Below are 21,716 nucleotides of genomic sequence, written 5' to 3'. Positions count from 1 at the left end.
GGCCGGCTTCAAAATTGTGATCCTCCTGCCTGAAGATTGGAATTGCAGGCACTGCTCGCAGCCCCACTATCACGAGGCAACTGGAATATCAGGTTCTAGCTGAACTTGGGGCTCCTGACTGAGTTCTCTATCCCACATCTGACTGACTCCCTCAGGATGATTACTCCAAGACTCACGAGTGTGGTCTGGGTGTCCTGGAGAAGCAATGGGAACCCGTCTAAGTTGGCTGTCTCCTCAGGCTTGGAGCAAAGGGAAACTGAGACCTCTCTAGGACAAGGAGCTTACTCCATGCTTCCAGGATGCTGGGTAAATAAATGTACCTGCTGCCACTAACCTATGTGCCCAGCCCACAAGGTTTTCGATTGTGTTTTTTGTTGGTTTTTTTAATTAGGATTTTGTATTAATGTGTTTGTTAATATGCATGTACATGTGTACGTGTGTGCATGTGTGCGTGTGTGTGTAAGCGAGAGACAGAGGTCAAAATACCCATACATATAAAATTAAGTTTTTAAAAAATAAAAAGGATGGGCTGGAGAGATGGCTCAGTGGTTAAGAGTACATACTGCTCTTCCTGAGGATCTGAGTTCAATTCTCAGCACCCACATCAGGCACCTTACAATTGCCTGTAATTGTAATTGTAGTGATATTTCATTTGTATTTTAATAAATAAAGGTTGCCTGACGATCAGAGAGTAAAACAGCCACCCTGGTCAGCTTTACAGACCAGGCAGTGGTGACACACACCTTTAATCCCAATAACCACATTAGTTTGCCATAGAAACCGGGCAGTCGTGGTGCATGCCTTTACTCCTAACACTAGAGAGGAATATAAAACAGGAGGAGAAAGCTCTCACAGTCTCATTCTGAGGATTCCTGAGCAGGATCGCCATTTCGAACTGAAGTAGAGGTAAGAGCCAGTGGTTGGCTCTTTTGCTTTTCTGACCTTCAGGCTGAACCCCAATATCAGTCTCTGGGTTTTTATTAATCGTGCTACAGTCTATAACCCCAGCTTCAGGGGCATCTGACACCTCAGACATCTGTGCACACTTGCACAGGTGCCATGTGTATATATATACATCCACAGACACATAATTAAAATAATAAAAATAAATCTTAAAAATAAGATAAAAAGGAATTTGGAGTCTAAAGCAGGGCCCTAGTGAAATCAATTCTAGCCACTCCCAGTGGTTCTCACATGGCCATTTAATTCCTCTTAAAAAGTAAGATGACATCAAAGACCCAACCGTGGAAATGACAAGGAAAACTCTGACCTTGCCTTAGCAGTTCTCAAAGGAGGGAGGGATGCTGGGAGTAGCTTTCATCTGTCACCTGCCTCCTTGTGACCCAGCTGGCCCACGTGGGTATGAAATAGGGCCTCATCCTGGGGACCGGTGGTCCCTTCTGTGGCTGGCTTCTGGTCACAGCAGCTGCCATCTCGGCTCCACATCTCGTTCTCCTGCCGAAGCCTCTGGTTTTCAGTCCGGAGTCTCTCCACCTCGGCCGCCAGCTCTTCCACCTGTTGACAGGGCTGCCTGTTAGGGCGCCCCTGCAGCTGCTGGAGCCTCCGAGTTTCCTGCTCAGCCTGAGATAGCCGCCTCTCTAAATCCAGGTAGTCTCGCACCAGCTCCTGCTTGCTGAGGCGCTGAAGGCTCTCAGTGTGGTACCGCTCATAGGCCTCAGAGAAGTCCCTCTGCTGGAATTCCCCGTGAGCTCGGCCCTGCCCATCACTGTCCCCTGCTTCATTCTCTCCACTGGAGGAGCCTGGGTGGGACAGTCCGTGGAGCACATCCAAGTTAGGCTCCTCCAGGTCACGGTCATTCATGAGGAACTGGGTAGTGTTGTAGGGTGCCAAGGGCTGGCCTTTGGCGAACATCTCCTCACGGACCCGGGAGGCCCTCTGGCTCTGCCTCTCATCTCGCTGCTGCTTCTCAGCCCAGCTCAGTTCTAAGTACGGCCGCCAGTGCCTCTTGCGCTTTGACGGCCGCCTACGGTGCTTCTTTCGGGCCAGCACCGCCTCCACTGAACATCGCCGTGGGCTCTGGGTCCGAGAACCCCTATTGTTACAACCTGAGCCTGCCCCAGCTGGAGCAAAACCTTCATCCTCTGAGTGTAGCTCCTTTCCCGATGGCAGAAGCGAGGGACCATCAAAGTCACGAGGCTCATGGGCTATCTGGGGGCTCCGCAGACCAGCAGAAGTCTAGAGAGAGGAAGAAGGGGAAGTCACAGGCAGCCTTTTCCTGGGAGTAGAATCCTTCCCAGCACACCCAGCCCCTCACACCGGCCTCACGTGCTCACGATTTACTTAGCTAAACCGGTCTTCCAGTAGGGAGAACAGACTTCCAGTGACATCTCCCTGTTACTGGCCATCTCTTTTTTCTTTTTGACATAGCATCTTCAAAGACCAGGTTGGCTTTGAACTCTTTTGGGCAACCAAAGACGACCTTGAACTTCTGATCTTCCTGCCTCTACCCCCAGAATGCTGGATTATGGACATATGCTATCAAGCCTGGTTTATGCAGTGCTGGGGATCAAGCCCAGGGCTTCATGCATGCTGGGTAGCCATAACTGAGCTATCCTCTTCACAGCTCATTTCAACGTCCAGAACCAGACCTAGAACAGGCATTCCACAAATGAAAGCTAGGGAAGCTAGATGTGGTAGCCCATACCTGTAAATCCCGGAATCAGGGTAGCTAAGGCAGGGGGATCAGAACTTCAAGCCAGGCTCAAGGACAGCCTGGGCTACCTGAACACCTTCACAAGTACCCACACTGAGAAAGGATTTATACTTGAGTTTAATGCTCTGCTTGAAATCGAGGTCTTCCTACTGTAACCCAGGCTAGCCTCCAACTCACCATCCTCCTGCCTCAGCCTCACAAGTAGCTGGGATTAATAACAGGTAAAGGACACCAAAACTAGCTCTGAAGTCAATAACTGTATTGAAGCCGGAGTCACACATGCTCAGCAGACAGTGTTACTCAGCTGTATTTCTAGCCCTTGAACTTTGGTTCTGAAATAGAGTCTCACTAAGTTTTCCAGGCTGAATTTGAACTCGCTCTGTACCCTGGCAAGTCCCGAATTTATAATCCACCTGCCTCAGCCTCCAGAGTAGCTAGGATTAGAGACCTGTGTTACCAGGACAGGGGTTGAGTTTACTAGCTTTAAAACAGGGATTCCCTGCCCCCCACCCCCCTGAAAATTATATAACTAAACCTGCTTCTAGCTCTTTGCATGGCTGACCCTTTCCCCATGCTTCAGTTCTAATGCTGTCTGTCAAGTGAAGCTCCCCATAAAGACCTCCAGAAAGCGGCTCTCCTCTCTCCCCTCCCAGTCACTCTGTCATGTCCCACAGGTAATGCCACAGCTAGCACCTAGCATATTACTATTTACTATCTGTCTTCATTCCTTGAGAAGGTGCCACTTTACTCCTATGCTCAGTAAATACAAGTTTGTTTCTCTCTTTATGTGAGAAGCATCAAGAGGTCATAACCAAGGAGAGGCTACAGGGAGATTTTGGTACTTTGAAGCAGAAAAAGAATCTATCAGGCCCAGCACTACGAGACAGAAGCAAGTGGATTTCTCCATCTGAGGCCAGTCTGTCAAGTTCCAGGCCAGCCAGGGCTACACAAGGAGACCTTGGGAGAGGGGAGAGGAAAGGAGTCTTGTGTCTGCAAAGGGCATCTGCTTATCTGTGTGGTGAGGGTGGGAGCCCTGGGTGTGAGGGATAGAGGACAAATTGCTCCAAGTTGTGGTTTGGGAGCTTTCTAATAATAACCACTGTCATTCGCGTGCTGTTTTATACAACACAAATGGTATCTGAGCAGGGGTTCCTTTGTAGAGTTTCATTCCATTCACTTATTATGTGTGCGTGCAGACAAACCCTAATGACAGGGCTTGGGTATGTATGTGTGTATTTGTGTGTGTGTGTGTGTAGGTCAGAAGATAGCCGTGGGAGTTGGTTTTTCCTTTCTACCATGTAGATCCTGGGGGTTGCACTCAGACTGTCAGGCTAGGTACAAGCATTTTACCTACTAAGCCATCTTGCTGGCCTCTGAGCAGGGGATTTTAGGGTTTACATTGGGGCAATAAACTATTTGCAGCCTTTTAAGAGCAGGAGTATGTACAGGTGTTGCTGGATTGTTTTTTGGGGGGGAGGGTCGTTTGGGGAGCAGTCTTACTTGGTACTCCAGCACAGTCTGGAACTCATTCTGTAGACCACCCTGGTCTCCAGTCCTCAGCGGTCCTGCCTCAACCTCCTGAGTGCTGAGATTATGCATCTGAAGCATCATGCTGCCTGTCTTGTGATGTGTTTCAGAAACAGAGCCTAAGGGAAACTCTAGGGGTGGCAAGGATAGGTTGTGAGCTGTCTGTTCTGCCCCTTTGCCTGCAGGAAGACCACCGATCATATGTGACTGGCCTCGTCTCATCTCTAAGATGGAACTGTTGCCCATCCTAGAGAGACAAAGTACTGGGCATAGAAACCCAAGATGACATATTTGTATGTTTACTGTCATTTACCTGTTCCCAGCCCTCAATCCCCTAGTGATTCTTGCCCCAAACCAGCTGTCTGCTGTCCCCATGCTGTCCCTCTACCGCCATTTTCACTGTGAGAAATAAACTCTGTAACCTGCACGAGTCACTTGCCCTTCCTGAAAGTTCTAGCCTTGATGAGCCATTAGTTTCAACGCCTAAGAAACCCTGGAAACGGCTAGGTAGGAGGGGCCAAAAGCCACGCTGAGCCAGGCATTGTGACAGGCACATATAACGCCAGCACTTGGGAGGTGGAGGCAGAGGCAGTGGATCTCGTGAGTTCGAGGCCAGCCTGGTCTACAGAGCAAGTACCAGGATAGCCAGGGCTACACAGAGAACCCCAGCTCACAACCTATCTCCACCCCCAAGAGTTCCCCTTAGGCTCCATCTCTGAAACAAAACAAACAAAAAAGAGCAAACAAAGGGCTGGGATGCGGCTCAGGCATAAAACGCTTTTCTTTTTTTTTTTTTTTTTTTTTTGGTTTTTCGAGACAGGGTTTCTCTGTGGTTTTGGAGCCTGTCCTGGGACTAGCTCTTGTAGACCAGGCTGGTCTCGAACTCACAGAGAACAGAGATCCGCCTGCCTCTGCCTCATAAAACGCTTTTCTAGCATTGGGAGGCCCTGGGTTCAAGCCCAGCACCGCGAAGTCCACAACAATTCTCTGGGTCTTGCCTTTTTGATATTTTGGAAGTGTTGGTAATGAGAGAATGGGCCAAGATGGGGGCCAATGAGAGCCAGCATGAGCTGGGGCACTAGGGGTTCCTGTTCAGCCCATAGGTTTCATTTACTGGGAGCTTCAGGATCTTTCTCTCTTCTGAGTCCCCCCCCCACACCCCGTTTTTGGCTTTTTTTATTTTTATTTTTTTTATTTATGTATTTTTTTTTTGGTTTTTCGAGTCAGGGTTTCTCTGTGGTTTTGGAGCCTGTCCTGGAACTAGCTCTTGTAGACCAGGCTGGTCTCGAACTCACAGAGATCCGCCTGCCTCTGCCTCCCGAGTGCTGGGATTAAAGGCGTGCGCCACCACCGCCCGGCTTTGCTTTGTTTTTTTTAGATCAAAATTCTTTTCCTGTTTCATTCTTGGTTCTTGGGGGGGGGGGAGTGCAAATATCCAACCAAGTTATTTGACCTTGAAGTTCCTAGTCATTAAGTGAGAGGCAAGGTCTTCTGTGTTTAAAGTGGGATTTTGTTGTTTGTAGGCTGCGTGATTCCGGAAAAGGTATCGCAGCTCTCAGAACTTTAGCTTCTGTCAACTGGAAATAATTCCTCCCTTGAAGGGTTTTTAGGAATCCGTGAGATACCACTGAGTCACAGTCTGGCCTACTTCCCAGAGCACAGTACAAGCCTCACTGACAATGCTGGCTTTCTAGCTGGGTGTGGTGATTCAAGCTGTAATTTTAGCACCTGTAAGGCTGAAACAAGACCCTGGTTGCAAGTTCAAGGCCAGCTGGGGACTCATAGAAAGACCCCCTTCCCCCATCACAAACAAAAACAAAACAAGACACTGGTTTTCTAAATCTGCCAGCACATTTGAAACAACAACAACAATAAAAAAAATAAAATTAAATTAAAAAAAAAAAGGATTTCAGGTGTTTGAGCCCACATTCAGGGTTTTCAGGTGGCCGGGAGGGGTGGGTACTTACCTTCGCCTCCTCCAGGGCTGCTGGTGACTCTGAATTGCAGTTGTTATGGTTCAGAGTGGCCATCTTCTCCTGTCTCAGCAGATGCGTTGCACTAGTGTTACCTGCTTGTGAACAACAACAGAAACCTAAGTCCTCAGGCAGAATCTGGTTGGTCAGGCCCTGTCTGCCTCAGCAGCAGCAGCAGCCATTTTGTGGCCCCAGAGCTGCTTGCCTTCACTTTCAAATGAAGGCTCCGAAAGCTGCTCCCATACCCTAGTTTTCAGACCTCTGGTCAGCCAGGGCCAAATGGGACCGAGAGACCATCTTTCCAGTCCTGTTCTGTAGGCCCCAGGCCTCTACTCTCCTAGCAAGTGAAGACCAGGCTGGCAGTTAGGAAGGTAGGCCTAAGTTTTGTCCCCTGGACAGGGAGGTAGGAAGGAAACTGCTTGGGGAAGCTGGGGGGGGGGGGGGGGGGGGGATCTGTGACTCCTGGAAGCCCCTGTCTTGACCGCCCTCAACCTCTCCAGGCTGGGACCTGGGCAGAACCTACAGTCTAAGTCTTTGCGTTCACAGGGTCTGATGGCTACCCTCTTGCCTCAAGGGACGGGGAAATGGGGGGAAAGAAGTCATCATACTACATGCAGCTGAAGGAAAAATCAAATGGGGGTAAAAAATGGGTTTCTTGGAGGAGGGGAAAAAGTCATGGAAGGGAGGTTTTAGCAAAGGTGGGACTGACCTATTTGCTGTCAAGGGCTTAGTGTACACCACTACTTCTGTGTGTCTTTCTGTGCGACCGCCTGTCCATGAAATTCTCAACGCCTCAGCCCTACCTCTTGCTGCAGTAGCAGCAGCTCTGGCCAAGCCGCTCAGGCACTAAGATGGGGGGAGATGGGGGGGGGGGGGGAGGACAGCCTGGCAGCGCAATGACTGCTGGGGGTTGTAGTTCTTCCACGCTAGGAAAGCTGCCCAGGATACCTTCAAGCTCCCTTACGTCAACAACCATACCCAGGAACGCCAAAACCTATCTGCTTTTGCGTGGACGTCCCGCGCTCACCGATCTCTTCTTTGATTGGGTCGCTTGCCTGCCAATCTCCTCACTTTTGTCAACAACGAGCTGTGCGGAAGCACAACTGGACCCGCCTTGACAGAACCCAATTAAAGAGTTCATTGATGGCGTTAGTCTTTACCAGGAAGAAAACTAGATCCGGCCGGGAGGGGCGGGGCTTGCGCGCGGAGTGATCCGTAGCCTTGAGGAAGGCGACGAGCAGCTCGGTGGCCGCCGCCGCCATTTTGGGCTGGGAGGAGGCAGCGGAGGGACTCGCTGCGCAGTGAGAGCACCCCATGGGGGGTGGTCCGGGCGCGGGGAGAGGCCGGGCCGAGTGGGCTGCCTGAAGTGGCGGTGCCGGGAGACGGCGGGGAGTTGGGTCGGGGGCCGGGGAGGGGAAGGTTGGTGTCTCCCCGGCCGAGCCCAGTCCTCAAACCGTCCCGGCAGCCCCGGAGCCTCGCCTTCGAGAGCGGGGTTTTGGGGTAATCACCGCGTATTTCCCGTGATCCCAACAGAGGAGAGGCCAGTAAGACGGCTTCCCCTTTGCTGTGCTTCCTCCGGGACGCGGATCCTGAGGCCAAGCTCTGCCAAGGCCTCTCCCCACCCCCATTCATTTCTGGGTATGGCGGCGAGGCCCGGCGTAGCTGGACCCCCAATCTGAAGGACGAGGTGGGCGCGACGCCAGTTGGAGACTCTGGCTCGCGGGGATGGGCCGAGGTTGCAACTCTGGCCTCATGCCCTCCGCGGTGCTGGTCAGCTGGAGGCTCGGAGGGCGCCCAGCCGGATTGCACCCACCTCTCCCCACCCCCATACACCAAAGTCCATCCCACCTCTCGGGGCTGCGAAAAGCAACAGCCCTCTAACTGCTATAGCAACCACAAAATCCCCTGGGACCAGCTAGACCCGGGCGCGTGGAAAGCTCGACCTCAGTGCTTGGAAATCTCTGAGCTCTCTTGCCCTCAGGATTTCTCCCATCGAGCCCCGACTCCCCCAATGGCCTGACCTCGAACGTCACCAGCCACTTTTGGAAACTTCTAAAGTGGGCTGCCCCACTTCCAAAATTTTACGACAAAGGGATGGGGTTCTGCCCTTTGCAGGGTTGGAACAGAAAATAATTTCAGAGTCACCACGGCCCAGTAATAGCAATGGAGTGGCCCATTTCGGATGCTTCAAAAACATCTGTTTGCGTTTTGAAATCCGAGCCGTAACTTAGGGGCGAAATGGCTGTGCTGCAGGGGAAAGGCAAACTGATTTCAATGTGCTCCTTGTAAGCCTACACAGTGTCCAGTGTGAAGTCTCGTTCCACGAACGAAAGAGTTTTCAGCGCCAGTGTTCCTTTATTCCTACAGCCATATCTTCTGGAGATGTAGAAAGTACTTAAGTAGAAATGGCAGTTTTGATGTACTTCATGTATGTGGCATATGGGATATAGGGGAGACATTCTTTGAACGAATAAACTTACAATTTAAAATTAGAGCCGTGCCGGCATTTAAAAGGCTGGCATTTGATGTGATGTTCACTTACTGAATTGCAGACCAAACATCTTGTTTCCTAGAGGTTTCCAGGCTACACCTTCAAAAGACAGCCTTGTAACTACTGTCACTTCACACTGTGTCCAGGGAGGCGCTGGAGTAGGTGGTTAGCCATTGGTATCTGTGGGGACCGCGGAATGAATTTTACTGCCAGTTATAGACGTCAAATTCCTAGGCCCTTTGCTTTAACAGTAGGACCCATGAAAGTTTCCTCAGGGTTGAATGCCTGCGCCTTGTATGAATAAAAAAGGGCTTTCTGGCTGGGTGTGGTGGATCTCTTATGGATTTGAGGCCAGCCTGGTCTACATAGAGAGTTCCAGGCCAGCCAGGGCTGCACAGACTCATTTGAAAATACAATAGTCTTATGTGATGACTTCACAGTTATAATCAATTTCGCCCTGCATCCCCCAGATGCTTTGAAAAAAAATCTTAAAACTGCCATACAAGCCGGGCGGTGGTGGCGCACGCCTTTAAACCCAGCACTTGGGAGGCAGAGGCAGGCGGATCTCTGTGAGTTCGAGGCCAGCCTGGTCTACAAGAGCTAGTTCCAGGACAGGCACCAAAGCTACAGAGAAACCCTGTCTCAAAAAACAAAAAACAAAAAAACAAAAACAAAAAAAAAAAAAACCTGCCATACAAACAAAAAACTACCAGGTCAGCATTAACTAGGGTTCTTTTGGTTTTTTGAGATGTCTTCTAGCCCAGGCTGGACTCAAAATCAGGGTAATCCTCCTGCTTCAACCACTAGAGTGCTGGAAGTACAGGTGTGAGCTACTATACCAGCTTGTTTTTCCCCTTGTACTTTTGAAATGGTTTCAGTTAGCCCAGACTGACCCTGAACTCCTTGTGTAATTTAAGCTGGCCGTGAACTTCCTTCCTCCACTTCCTAAGTTCTTGGATTGTGGGCATGTACCACCACACCCAATATTATTTATTTACTTTCTTTGTGTACATGCACACATGTGGAGGTCAGAATTGGTGAGAGTCAGTTCTTCCATCACCTGGGTTCCCAGAGTCAAAACTCCTGCTGCCAGGCTTGGCAGCAGGTGACTTTACACAACAAGCCATCTTGCAAGCCTCCTAACGGGTAGTTAGGGTTTGTTATTGTTGCTTGCTTGCCTTTTTGAGACCGGGTTTCTCTATTTAGCACAAGTTGCGATGGAGCTATCTGCTTGAGCCCCTCAGGTGTTCTCAGGTGTATACTACTGCATTCAGTGGTGACTAAGATTAATTAATTAATTTAAGACAGGGTCTCCTATAGCTCTTGTGGCTTTGATCTCTGTGTGTCAAAAATGACCCTTGAGCTCCTGGTCTTGCCTGTATTTCCTGAGTGCTGAAGCATACCATCATGTACCATTTCTGTGCTATTGGGGATTGAACCCAGAGCTGTGTGCACTCGAGGCAGCATACCACCAGCTGAGTTTTTTTTTTTTTTTTTTTTTTTTTAAATATTTATTTATTTATTATGTATACAATGTTCTGTCTGTGTGTACACCTGAAGGCCAGAAGAGGGCACCAGACCTCATTACAGATGGTTGTGAGCCACCATGTGGTTGCTGGGAATTGAACTCAGGACCTTTGGAAGAGCAGGCAATGCTCTTAACCTCTGAGCTATCTCTCCAGCCCCCACCAGCTGAGTTTTAACCCCAGCCCCTATGAGAGTTTTTAATTCAAATTGTGAGCTACATTTTTTTTTTTTTTTTAGATTTGGCCTTGCTCTGTAGTCCAGGCTGACCTAGAACTCCATAGACTTCAGTGGCCTTAAATTCATAGCAGCCCACTTTCCATAGCCTAGGGTTACAGATGTCAGCCAAATAGTTAAATAAGCTGGTGTAACTATTTCTCAGTGAACCATCAGTGCACTGTTCATCCTGTCGTTTCCTTTGTTCACTTCACCCTGATGAAGAAAAGATGAAGAGCCTGGTATGGTGGCACATGCTAATCCCAGCAGTTGGAAGGCAGAGGCAGGAGAATTACCCACAATTGGAAGCTAGCCTTGGCTATAGAGTAATACTGCCCCCCCCCAAAAAAAAAAGAGAGAAGAAAATGAAGCCAGGTGGTGGCGGCGCAGGTCTTTAATCCCAGCACTCAGAAGGCAAAGGCAGACGGATCTCTGAGTTCGAGGACAGCCTGGTCTACAGAGCTAGTTCCAGGACAGCCCAGGCTGTTACATAGAGATACCCTGTCTTGAACTCACCCCCCCACCCAAAAAAAATGGGGATGTAGTTCAGCAGAAGAGAGCTTGCTTAGTGTGCTCAGGAGTGGAGAGGGATTGGGGGATGAGTTAGGGAAAGAAGAAAGATGATATTAACTTGGTAGCTGTTGAGTTAAAGAGTCATAGGAGCTTAAAGGAGGGTTCAGGTTATCTTTGTGATCCTTTTGTCAAGAATTTATTGGAGGAGGACCCTAGACTCCTATGATTCATCCTCCATTGTGAAGCAGTCTTGTTAAACTTTGGATGCTACTAAATGGCAGTACTAGCCCAGGTGCAGAAATGTGTTACTCACTGAAAGATGAAGCTTTAGCAGTACTTAAGGATGACACATGAGCTTTTCCATTCCTTGATTTTAAACAGTTGGGAATAGCTGGGTGTGTTGGTTCATGCCTGTAATCCTTATACTAAGGAGGCTGAGGTAGGTGGATTGTCATATTGGACACCAGTCTGAGCTACAGTGAGACCCTATCTTAAAAAAAAAAAAAACAGTAGGAGAGAGAGACAGCTCTGGCTTTAAAGTGTGCAAGCATGAAGACCTGAGTTCAGTCCCTAGAACCCAAGTCAAAAGAAATTGCTAGGGGCCTGAACAATGCTCAGTAGTTAAGAGCACTTACGCAGGGTGGTGGTGGCACATGCCTTTAAACCCAGCACTCTGGAGGCAAATCTCTGAGTTTGAAGCCAGCCTGGTCTACAGAGTGAGCTCCAGGACAGGCTATAAAACTACACAGAGAAACCTTGTCTTGAAAAACAAAACAAAAAGCACTTACTGCTCTGCTCCTAGTGGACTACGGTTCCAGTACCAGGGTCCTTCTCTGACCGCCATGGACACCAGGCTTGCCTGTGGTTCACATACATCCATACATTCATGCACACAAACACTCAACAAATGTGTGAGATGCCAGGTGTGATGGTGCATTTTCTTGATCCTAGCACTTGGGAGGCAGAGGCAGGCCAATCTCTTGAGTTTGAGGTTAGCCTAGTCTACAAATCAAGTTCTAAAACAGCCATGGCTACACAGAAGAAACCCTATTGGCACAGGGGATGTTAGGGAGGCAGAGAGGCAGGATCCCTGGTGTTTGCTGACCAGGCAAACCTGAGTGTACTTGGCTAGTTACACTAGTAACTAGTACCACCAATACAATTATTAGTGTATATATAAGACCTACCTTACCAGTGCATACACAAAAGAGGCCATCTAAGGAAACTGAGTAGGGTCAGTGTCTTATGGCACCAAAGCAGTTGGTACTATAAGGTACTTGACATTTTATATTATTTCTATTTACTTGACTGGCCCACTGCTGGAGACCAGTCACACTATAAGTAGGATTCTTAGGCAGAGATGGAAACGCTTCTCCAAATTTCCAAATCACTCCCAGTTAGCAATATGCTGATCCATCCTTCCATCCAAACAATTTTTTTTTTTTTTTTGAGACAGGGTCTCTCTGCATAGCCCTGGTTGTCCTGGAATTCAATGTGTAGACCAGGCTGGCCATGAACTTAATATGTAGTCAAAGCTGAACTCAATTTCTGGTCTTAGCTCTTAGAGTTCTGGAGTTAGATGTGTACCACCAGGTGTTTGGTTTTTGTTTTTTTGTTTTTGGTGTGTGTGTTTTCAGATTTTTGAATGTTATTAGGCTAAGTGTACATTTATTAAGAACTACAAGGAAGACGTTCCTTTCAGTCCCAAAGTTAACACCATTATCCAGATATACAGAATTACATGTTTAAAGTAGCCTCCAGAGGCCGGAAAGCTGGTCTCAGTAGTGAAGAGCGTGCTCTCTTAGGGGGCCCAAGTTCAATTCCCAGCACCAATATCAAGGTGCCTTACAACTGCTTGTCATTCCGCCTCCACTCTTGTACTCATGTTTGCACACCCTACACACAGACACACATATGCACATGTACTCATGTTCGCACACCCTACACACAGACACTCATATGCACATGTACTCATGTTCACACCCCTACACATAGACACACATATGCACATGATCAAAAATAATAACATAGTAAAGTAGGCTTCAGAACTCCATTAATTTTCTGCCGTAGCCTTCTAGAGGCTAGATCAAGTTCTGTTCATTAGGGGAGATGCTGGTCATTTCCCTCATATTTTATATGAAGTACTCCAAAATTCTTATATCTCACTTCATTGTAGGAGAGTTTTTTGTTTCATTGGTTTGGTTTTGCCTTTATTTTGTCTTGTTTTTACAAGACAAGGTTTTACTGTGTAGCTCTGGCTGTCCTGGAATTCACTATGTAAACCAGGCTGGCCTCAAACTCAGAGAGATCCACCTATCTCTGCCATGTGCCATCCGTGGTCTCACTATGTGTTCCTGTCTGGCATTGATATGCTTGCCTCTTCCAAGTGACTGGGATTTAGGAATGTAGTCCTTGTTCACTGCAGACCAGTATCAGTTTGTATGTGCTGGAGAGATGACTTAGTGCTTAAGAACACTTTCTACTCTTGCAGAGGACCCAGGTTCAGTTCCTAGCACCCACATGGTGGTTCATAACTGTGTGTGACCAGTTCCAGGTGATCCATCACACTTTTGGCCTCCTCAGATACCAGACATACACATGGTGCATAAAACATTCATGCAAATTAAATTTTCAAAAATAGAGATGGGCTTAGTGGAGCAGCCTTTAATCCTATCACTTGAGAGTCAGATGCAAGCATATCTGAGAATTCAAGGCCAACTTAATCTACATATTGGGTTCCAAGCTAGTCAAAGCTACAAGGTAAGACCCTGTCTCAGAACAAAAAGCAGGGGGAGAGGGGCTGGAGAGATGGCTCAGAGATTAAGAGCACTAGCTGTTCTTCCAGAGGTCCTGAGTTCAAAACCCAGCAACCACAGGTGGTTCACAACCATCTGTATTGAGATCTGGTGCCTTCTTCTGGTGTGCAGGCAAACATGTAGGCAAAACACTGTATATATAATAAATAAATTTAAAAGAAAGTCTTTTTTAAAAAAGGATAGGGGCTAGGTGTGGTGTCAAACAGCTGTAATTCTAGCATTGGGTAAACATGAGGCAAGATGGTCAGAGGAGTTCAAGGCCAGCTGTGGCTACATAGTGACATCCTGTCACAGCAGAACTAGATAAATATATACATCTGTATATATAACTTCAGATGGGACCTTAGAATTCCCTTCTGAGTTTTTATTTGTGTATGTGTGTGGTGTGTGCCTGTGTGTCCAGGTGTGCTTAGAGGTCAGGTGTCTTTCTCTCTTGCTTCCCACCTTATCTTTTGAGACAGCCGCTCACTGAAACCAAAGTTCCCTGGCTCTGGGGAGCCCTCGTGTTTGAGGATCAGTCACTTTGCCCACTTTACCCACTGAATTATCTTCCCAAACTCTGAATTTTTGCTATTGAAAAAACTGTTTAAGGGAGGTGTAGTTTGTACTCCCAACACTTGGAAGGCTGAAGCATGAGGATTGCTGAGAGTTCAGTGCCAGCCTGAGGCACACAGCAAGTAGTAGGACAGCTCATGTCACAGTGAGACTGTTCACTTTTGTTGTATGGAAACGGTCTCTGTGCAGCTCTGGCTGTCCTGGTGCTTGCTGGTAGACCAGGTTGGCCTGGAACTTAGAGCTATCCACCTGCCTACCAGAATTAATAGTATGCACCATCTTGTTCTTGTTCAGTACAGGGAGGACTCTTCCAAAAAGAAAAAGAAAACAAAATTAAAGCCATTGGCACTGCTTTTGGGAATTGGACAAATCACACTAGATTTTTCAAGACTTAGTATCAGCTTCCTGTAGCAGCTCAGCTTTTTGAGTTTTGTTGACATGTAAAGGTTTGTTAAAGAGCTAGAGTTACTGTCCATGTGGGGTAATTTTTCATAATTGAATCTCATCTTTATAAGTAAAACTCAGGAAAAGTTTACTTAAGTAGTTTTGTTTTTCTGGGACAGAGCCTAGTGTAGACCAGATTGGCTTCAAACTCAGTAGATAATTGAGAATGACCTTGAACTCCAGACTGTGCCTCCACTTACAATTCCAAACACTGAAATTCAAGGTTGACACCACCTTCTTTTTTTTTTCTTTTTTTTTTTAAATATTTATTTATTATGTATACAATATTCTGTCTGTGTGTATGTCTTCAGGCCACAAGAGGGCACCAGACCTCATTACAGATGGTTGTGAGCCACCATGTGGTTGCTAGGAATTGAACTCAGAACCTTTGGAAGAGCGGGCAATGCTCTTAACCACTGAGCCATCTCTCCAGCCCCACCACCTTCTTTTTGTAGGTTGCTGGAGAGATGCTAGAGACTGAACCCAAGGACACCTGTGTGTTCTACAGGCTGAACTAAGTCCCCAGCTCTTAGGAGGTTTATAAGAGCTAAGTTACCAATCTGTCCAAAACAGTCTTTGTTTCTTCAATAAGAACCCAAAGGTGGGGCTGGAGAGATGGCTCGGTGGTTAAGAGCATCGCCTGTTCTTCCAAAGGTCCTGAGTTCAATTCCCAGCAACCACATGGTGGCTCACAACCATCCATAATAAGGTCTGGTGCCCTCTTCTGACCTGCAGACGTACACACAGACAGAATATTGTATACATAATAAATAAATAAATATTAAAAAAAAAAAGAACCCAAAGGTGCTGGGTATAGTGGTGCATGCCTTTAATCCCAGCACTCAGGAGGCAGAGACAGGTGGATTTCGGTGAGTTCCAGGAGTTTCAGGACAGCCAGGGCTACAGTGAGATCCTGTCTCGAAAGAAAGAAAGGAAGGAAGGAAGGAAGGAAGGAAGGAAAGGAAAAAAAGAATGGTAATGATGCATCCCTTTGATCCCAGCACCCCAGGTAGAGGCAAGCAGTCTCTGATCTCTGAGTTTCAGGATAGCCAGAGCCACACAGAGAAGCTCTTGTCTCAAAAAAAAAAAAAAAAAAAAAAAAAAAAAAAAAAAAAAAAAGCTTTTCTGAGCCAGATGTGAACCAGGCTACTTAGACTGAGGAGGCTGAGGTAGGAGATGGCTGGAACCTAGGAATTGAGACCAGCCCAGACAACATGATGAGACCGGTCACAGTAAAATAAATTAACAAACAGCTGCGTGTGGTGGTGCATGCCTGTAATCTCAGACAAAGGCAGGGGAATCACTGCAAGGTCAGACATAGTTTGGGCTACATAGTGAGTTGTTCAGGCCAGCAAAAGTTACATAGCAAGGTCCTCTCAAAAAATTACTTCGTTAATAGGATTAAATTTGAAAATATTTCCGAGTGTGGTGGTACGAACCTCTTATCCCAGACAGAGTTCAGGAGTCTAAGGCAAGGGTGTTGCAAATTTGGCCTATATATAGCAAGCCTCTCAAAAGTAAATGTAAATACTAGGGTCCAGTGAGATAGCTCAGTGGCGTTCACTAACGTGGCTACTACCAAGCCTGATGACCTAAGGTGGATCCTCAGGATTTACATGGTAGAATGAGGGGACACCTGGTATCTGCAAGTTGTCTTCTAACCTTCACTTACATGGTGTAGCATGCCTACACATACACAAATACAAGGCCCAGAGAGGTGGCTGAGTGCTTACTGGAACTTGCTATTCTTGCTGAGGACCTGGGTTTGGTTCCCAGCACCCGCATGCCCGCACACAACCAAACACCTGTATGTAATCAGGAGTTCTGATGCTCTCTTCTGGTCTCTGGACACCAGACATGCATGCAGTGCACTTACATAGTGCAGGCACACATACACATAAAATAAATCTTTAAAAATAAATTTACTTTTTATTTCTTTATATATCATTTATTTATATTTTGTGTGAGAGTAATATGGTACTTTTATTGCAATTATGGTGTACAAATGTGCAAAGTTAACTCCCTTCAAGAAAACAGTGCCAAGTATGCTGGCCCATGCTTGTAATAACCTCAGCATTCAGAAGACTAAGGCAGGATTGTCATGGTTTTGAGGCTAGCCTGGGGTAGAGTGAGACCGCATCTCACAATAGTAACAAAAATCTACAAATTCAAGTGTACTTTAGGACCTCCGTATAAGTACTTTATCAGTTATAGCTAGTTTTTATCACATTGTATTTGTCAAACATGAGGCATGTAAGTAGACTAGGGCAACATATGTAGGCGTTTAGAATTGCCTAAAGTTCTGTTTTGGTTTTTGTTTGTTTTTTGAGACAGGGTTTCTCTATGTAGCCCTGACTATCCTAAAACTCACTTTGTAGACCAGGCTGACTTTAAACTCACAGAGATCTCTCTGCCTCTGCTGCCTGGTCTTGATTTTGGTTTTAAACACAAGATTTTACTATGTAGAGCAGGGTGGGTGGTCTTGAACTCACAGACATCTTCCTCCCTCTGCCTCTGGAGTACTGAATGCTGGGATTAATGTTTGGTTTCATATATCCATCCTTTGATAAAATTTATTTTTTTTATTTTATTTTCTAGACAGGGTTTCTCTGTGGCTTTGGAGCCTATCCTGGAACTAGCTCTTATAGACCAGGCTAGCCTCGAACTCACAGAGATCCGCCTGCCTCTGCCTTCTGAGTGCTGGGATTAAAAGCGTGTGCCACCACTGCCTGGCTGATAAAATTTTTTAAAAGATAATATTTTTATTTCATTTATGCATTCAATGTTGTAATTTGATTAGTCTCCCTCTTAAATCCTCCCAGATTACCCACACCACCTCCCAATTATTTATTTACTTACTTTTTGTATTCCACTGATTCTAGTTTGTGCTTCCTATATATTTGTGAGTGTGAGGCTATCCTAGCATGGAGAACCTGCTAGGGGCCACATCCTTAAACAAACAAACAAAAATAACAAATCTTCCTCGTCTAGAAGCCATCAGCTGTCAGCTTCTGAGCTTGAGGGGGCATTGTGATTCCTCTTCCCCTTGTGCCGGAATGTTGACCCCTTGAAGGTACACTGTTAGGTTGTGGGGTTTTTTGTTTTTGTTTTTAGATTCTTTGGAGTCTTTTTGTTTCTCTGTCTCCTGTGTCCCCAAACCTGCAGATTAAATCCAGAGTCTTTGTTGAAGCTGGGCAAATACTCTACCACTGAGCTTCACCCCCAGCAATTTCTCTAACTTTGACGTCATTAGGGAAAGTATGGACTGTTTCATGTTTCGTGTGTGCTAGTCAAGTACTCTTAACTGCCCTGTCATTGATCTACATCACAGAACCATGCAGCAGCTCAGGCTGGCTTCAAACTCTTCTGTTTCCCAAATGTTGGGACTCTAGGTATGCAAATTGCACCTGGCGTTAAAGTATGTTTATTCATATTTTCCCCAAGCAAGGTATTTTTATTCTTGGTGAAGTGAAAAGTAAAACACTGATCAAATATGCAACTGTGCTTGGTAGAGCCAATAACAATCATGCCTATCTTACGTTTTGTTTTAGTGTGTTTTGGAGACAGGGTTCCTATAATCCAGGCTGATGCTGTGTAACCAAGGATGACCTTTAATTTCTGTTTGCCTGCTTCCACACCCCAAATGCTGGGACTACAGGTGTTCATCACCACACCCAGTGGAAGTATCTTGCTTTTGTATAGCACTTTTTAAAAAGATTTGAGTGTTTTGCCTGTATGTATGTGTGTGTACCACATGTGTGCATGCCTGGGTCCACGATGTCAGAAGAAGGGATCAGTCCCCTGGAACTGGAATCATGGATAGCTGTGAGCCACCATGTGTTGAGAATGGGACTTCTGCAAGAGCCACAAGTGCTTTTAACCTCCAAACCATTTTACCTATTACCTATCCTCCCCCCCCCCCCCTCTCTCTCTGTTTTTTTTGTTTGTTTGTTTGTTTTTTGAAACAGTTTCTCTATGAAGCCTTGGCTGTCCTGGAACTTACTCTGTATACCAGGCTGTCCTCGAACTCACAGAGATCCACCTGCCTCGCCTCTGCCTCTGCCTCCTGAGTGCTGGCATTAAAGGCATGCACCACCACCACCTGGCTACCTATCATTTCTGAAATTTCTTAATGACAGTCTTGTATATATGATTGTGTGGCTGTATATCTGTAACAGGCGCACATACACGTGTGGAGGCTGTGGCAGGCGCACATACACGTGTGGAGGCTGTGGCAGGCGCACATACACGTGTGGAGGCTGTGGCAGGCGCACATACACGTGCGGAGGTTGTAGCAGGCGCACATACGCGTGCGGAGGCTGTGGCAGGCGCACATAGGCGTGTGGGGGCTAGAAGACAGTTTATTTCGCAATCATTGTCCACCTTGTTTACTTTGTGTATGTTCTTTATGTTCATGAGGTCAGAGGATACCGTCAGCCATTTTTCCTCAGGAGCTGTCTGTCTTTTTTTTTTTTTTTTGATAGCCTTAACTGTCTTGGAAAATTCACTATATAGACAATATAGGTCTTTAACTCAAAGAGATCCATCTGCCTCTGCCTCCTGAGTGCTGGGATTATAGGCATGTGTCCTTATGGCCAGGCTCCTTCTCCATTTCCTCAGGGGAAAGTCTTTGACTGGGACCTGGGACTTACATTATACTAAACTAACTAGTTGTCACAAGCCCCAAGGATCAGCCTCCTTCCCCAGTGTTAGAATTGATAAGTGCAGGCCCCCACACCTGACTTTTTTTTTTTTTTTTTTTTTTTTTTTTTGGTTTTTCGAGACAGGGTTTCTCTGTGGTTTTGGAGCCTGTCCTGGAACTAGCTCTTGTAGACCAGGCTGGTCTCGAACTCACAGAGATCCGCCTGCCTCTGCCTCCCAAGTGCTGGGATCAAAGGCGTGCGCCACCACCGCCCGGCCACACCTGACTTTTTTATGTGGGTTCAGGGAACAAACTCAGGTTCTTAAGCTTTATGGCAATCAGTTTACCAATTTAGCTATGTCCTGTCCCCTCCCCCTTTTATTATTTTGAGACAGGGTCTCACATGGCCAGCTCAGGCTGGCCTAGAACTTGGTATGGGCAGGAAATGACTCTGAACTTCCCATCCTCCTGTTTCTACTTCCTGATTGGTGGGATTACGGGCATGAGTACATGCCTGGGTTACCAAACCCAGGACTCTCCACGATAGGGAACCACTGTGCCAACTAAACTACATTCCCAGGCCATTATTTAAGAGAAAATCTGTTTTTCAGATCTAAATTAATCTTGAATTCTTTGGGTCTGCCCTCTAAAACTTGAAATCAAAAGGATTCTACCTCTTAGTGGTCTCAATGTTTTTGACTGGCCCAAGAGAAGTTCTGTCTACCTGTCAGTCCGGGCCTTAGTAGAAGAAAGGGAACAAACTGAAATTGCTCACTTGCAAGCCAGGTCTTTTGAGCAGCTGTTAAAATGTAGGCTGGGGTGTGTGGGGGGTGGAGGATCGTTTGTCATCACAACCTTGTTACTACAGGCAACTCAACGTCTTCTCTGCTGGAAGAGCAGTAGTCTGTGTTTCAATCTAGAAAGTTTTAGTTAACATTTATCATTCCAAGAACATAAATAGCAAAGTGTTAGTGCCTTTGAAACATTGAGACAAAATTTTGCATAACCCAAGGTGAAGTGGAATAATTTAGAGACACTTAAAACTATTTGTGTGTATGTTTAAAACCTGGATGCAGTTTTCACTTCAAAGTAGAATGCACACTTTTCCTAGTGACAGATGCATTTAAGGTTTTCCCAGAGTGGGGTCTGGAAAGTCCGTTTCTAAGAGTAGAAGAAATAGGTTGTTTCTAGCTGAATCTTAGGAAAACGATCTCACTGCTGCATCCTGCTCTGGTGCACTCAAATGAGGTATGGCTTTGCATGGTAAAGCCAGAGGGCACTATTGCTGCTTTCTGCCAAACAGCTGGTTTTCTAGGGCTGCTGCATGATGTCATAGAATAAAAAAGTAAAAAAAAAACCAACACGGAAACTCTTTCAAAATAGATATTTAATGCAATCTTTAGGTCAAAGAAAAATTGATTTTTACAATTTCTGCAGTAGACCACCTGCCAGAATGGGACCAGCATCCTACTGGCACAGTTTCCCTTGATTTACTGATTTGTCTGTGCTGCTTATGCTCCACTGTGGCCATTTAGCTGCCAGAACAGAGAAGGGTACCCCTCCCACCCTGTTTAGGGGTTCTTAAAGAATTGGGCAACCTCCTGAGTTTCTTGAACCAGTGGCTGTTTGTAAATATTTATCTCACAAGACTACATACAATTATATGGGGTGCATGGACCCCCAAGGCCCCCTGTGGTTTTTAAGGCTCCAGGTTGAGGAACCAGTGTGCTAATAATTTGAGCAATACAATTGCCCTAGGGAAACACTGACACAGGTCAGGTGAAGAAGGGATACATTAACTATGACAAGAAAGAACAATGGTTGAATTTATTTTTCAATCTGTTGTAGGAACTAGTTCTCAGAGCTTTCCTGCATTTTCAAGAGCAGAAGTCCCTAACCTAGGCAGCTGTCCAGCAGCCTAGGAGACTGAGACTAGCTGTTGTACTGAGAACATGCAGGGTTTCTGCTCATCAACTCAGGGCTCAGGCCCTCTTTGTAACCAGCTTTACTTGCAGAAAGGGGCATTTCAAATTTTAGTTTGATTCTAATGGATAGGTCAGCTTTTCTTAATAGAGAAAAATACTTTTACGTATAGGACAATGAAGCTAAGTCCTTGGATCACTTAGCCATTTCAATCCAATATTCTGTCTCTAACATGTTAACATAAAGAGTTGCCCCACAAGTTTATTTCTTGCTTGCACTGAGAAAGCGAGTTTACCAGGAGCCTCACCTAGGTCTCCAGGACTCCTTAGCATTATTGGAGTTGGGGTGAGGGCTTAGAAGGAAGCCAGGACTACTGAAAACTGGGACTTGTAGAGCTGGAATGATGCTTCGAGTTCTC

At 46.4% G+C, this 21,716-nt stretch overlaps 1 protein-coding gene across 5 annotated transcripts in view; it reads right to left on the bottom strand.

Moving 5' to 3' along the window:
* Hexim2 (HEXIM P-TEFb complex subunit 2) overlaps positions 1–7,016 on the bottom strand; it is a 37,822-nt gene extending 30,806 nt beyond the window's left edge. Inside the window, exons 1-3 of one of the 5 annotated variants that reach the window (XM_041635749.1) lie at positions 6,884–7,016; positions 6,169–6,269; positions 1,271–2,196 (exon numbers count right to left, since the gene is read on the bottom strand). In XM_041635749.1, coding sequence (XP_041491683.1) covers positions 1,318–2,196; positions 6,169–6,231 — 942 coding nt within the window. In that variant the 5' untranslated portion in view covers positions 6,232–6,269; positions 6,884–7,016 and the 3' untranslated portion in view covers positions 1,271–1,317. Of the gene's footprint in view, positions 1–1,187; positions 2,197–6,168; positions 6,273–6,883 lie in introns of those variants that run through there. The other 4 variants (XM_041635750.1, XM_041635748.1, XM_041635752.1 and 1 more) reach the window with 4 other exon arrangements.
* Between the last annotated feature and the right edge of the window lie 14,700 nt (positions 7,017–21,716).

Source organism: Microtus oregoni, unplaced genomic scaffold (assembly GCF_018167655.1).
Source record: "Microtus oregoni isolate MIOR12 unplaced genomic scaffold, Mior012 000048F_ref0000485, whole genome shotgun sequence".
In the NCBI taxonomy this organism is placed as follows: Eukaryota; Metazoa; Chordata; class Mammalia; order Rodentia; family Cricetidae; genus Microtus; species Microtus oregoni.
This window is presented reverse-complemented; position numbering and strand designations above follow the sequence as displayed.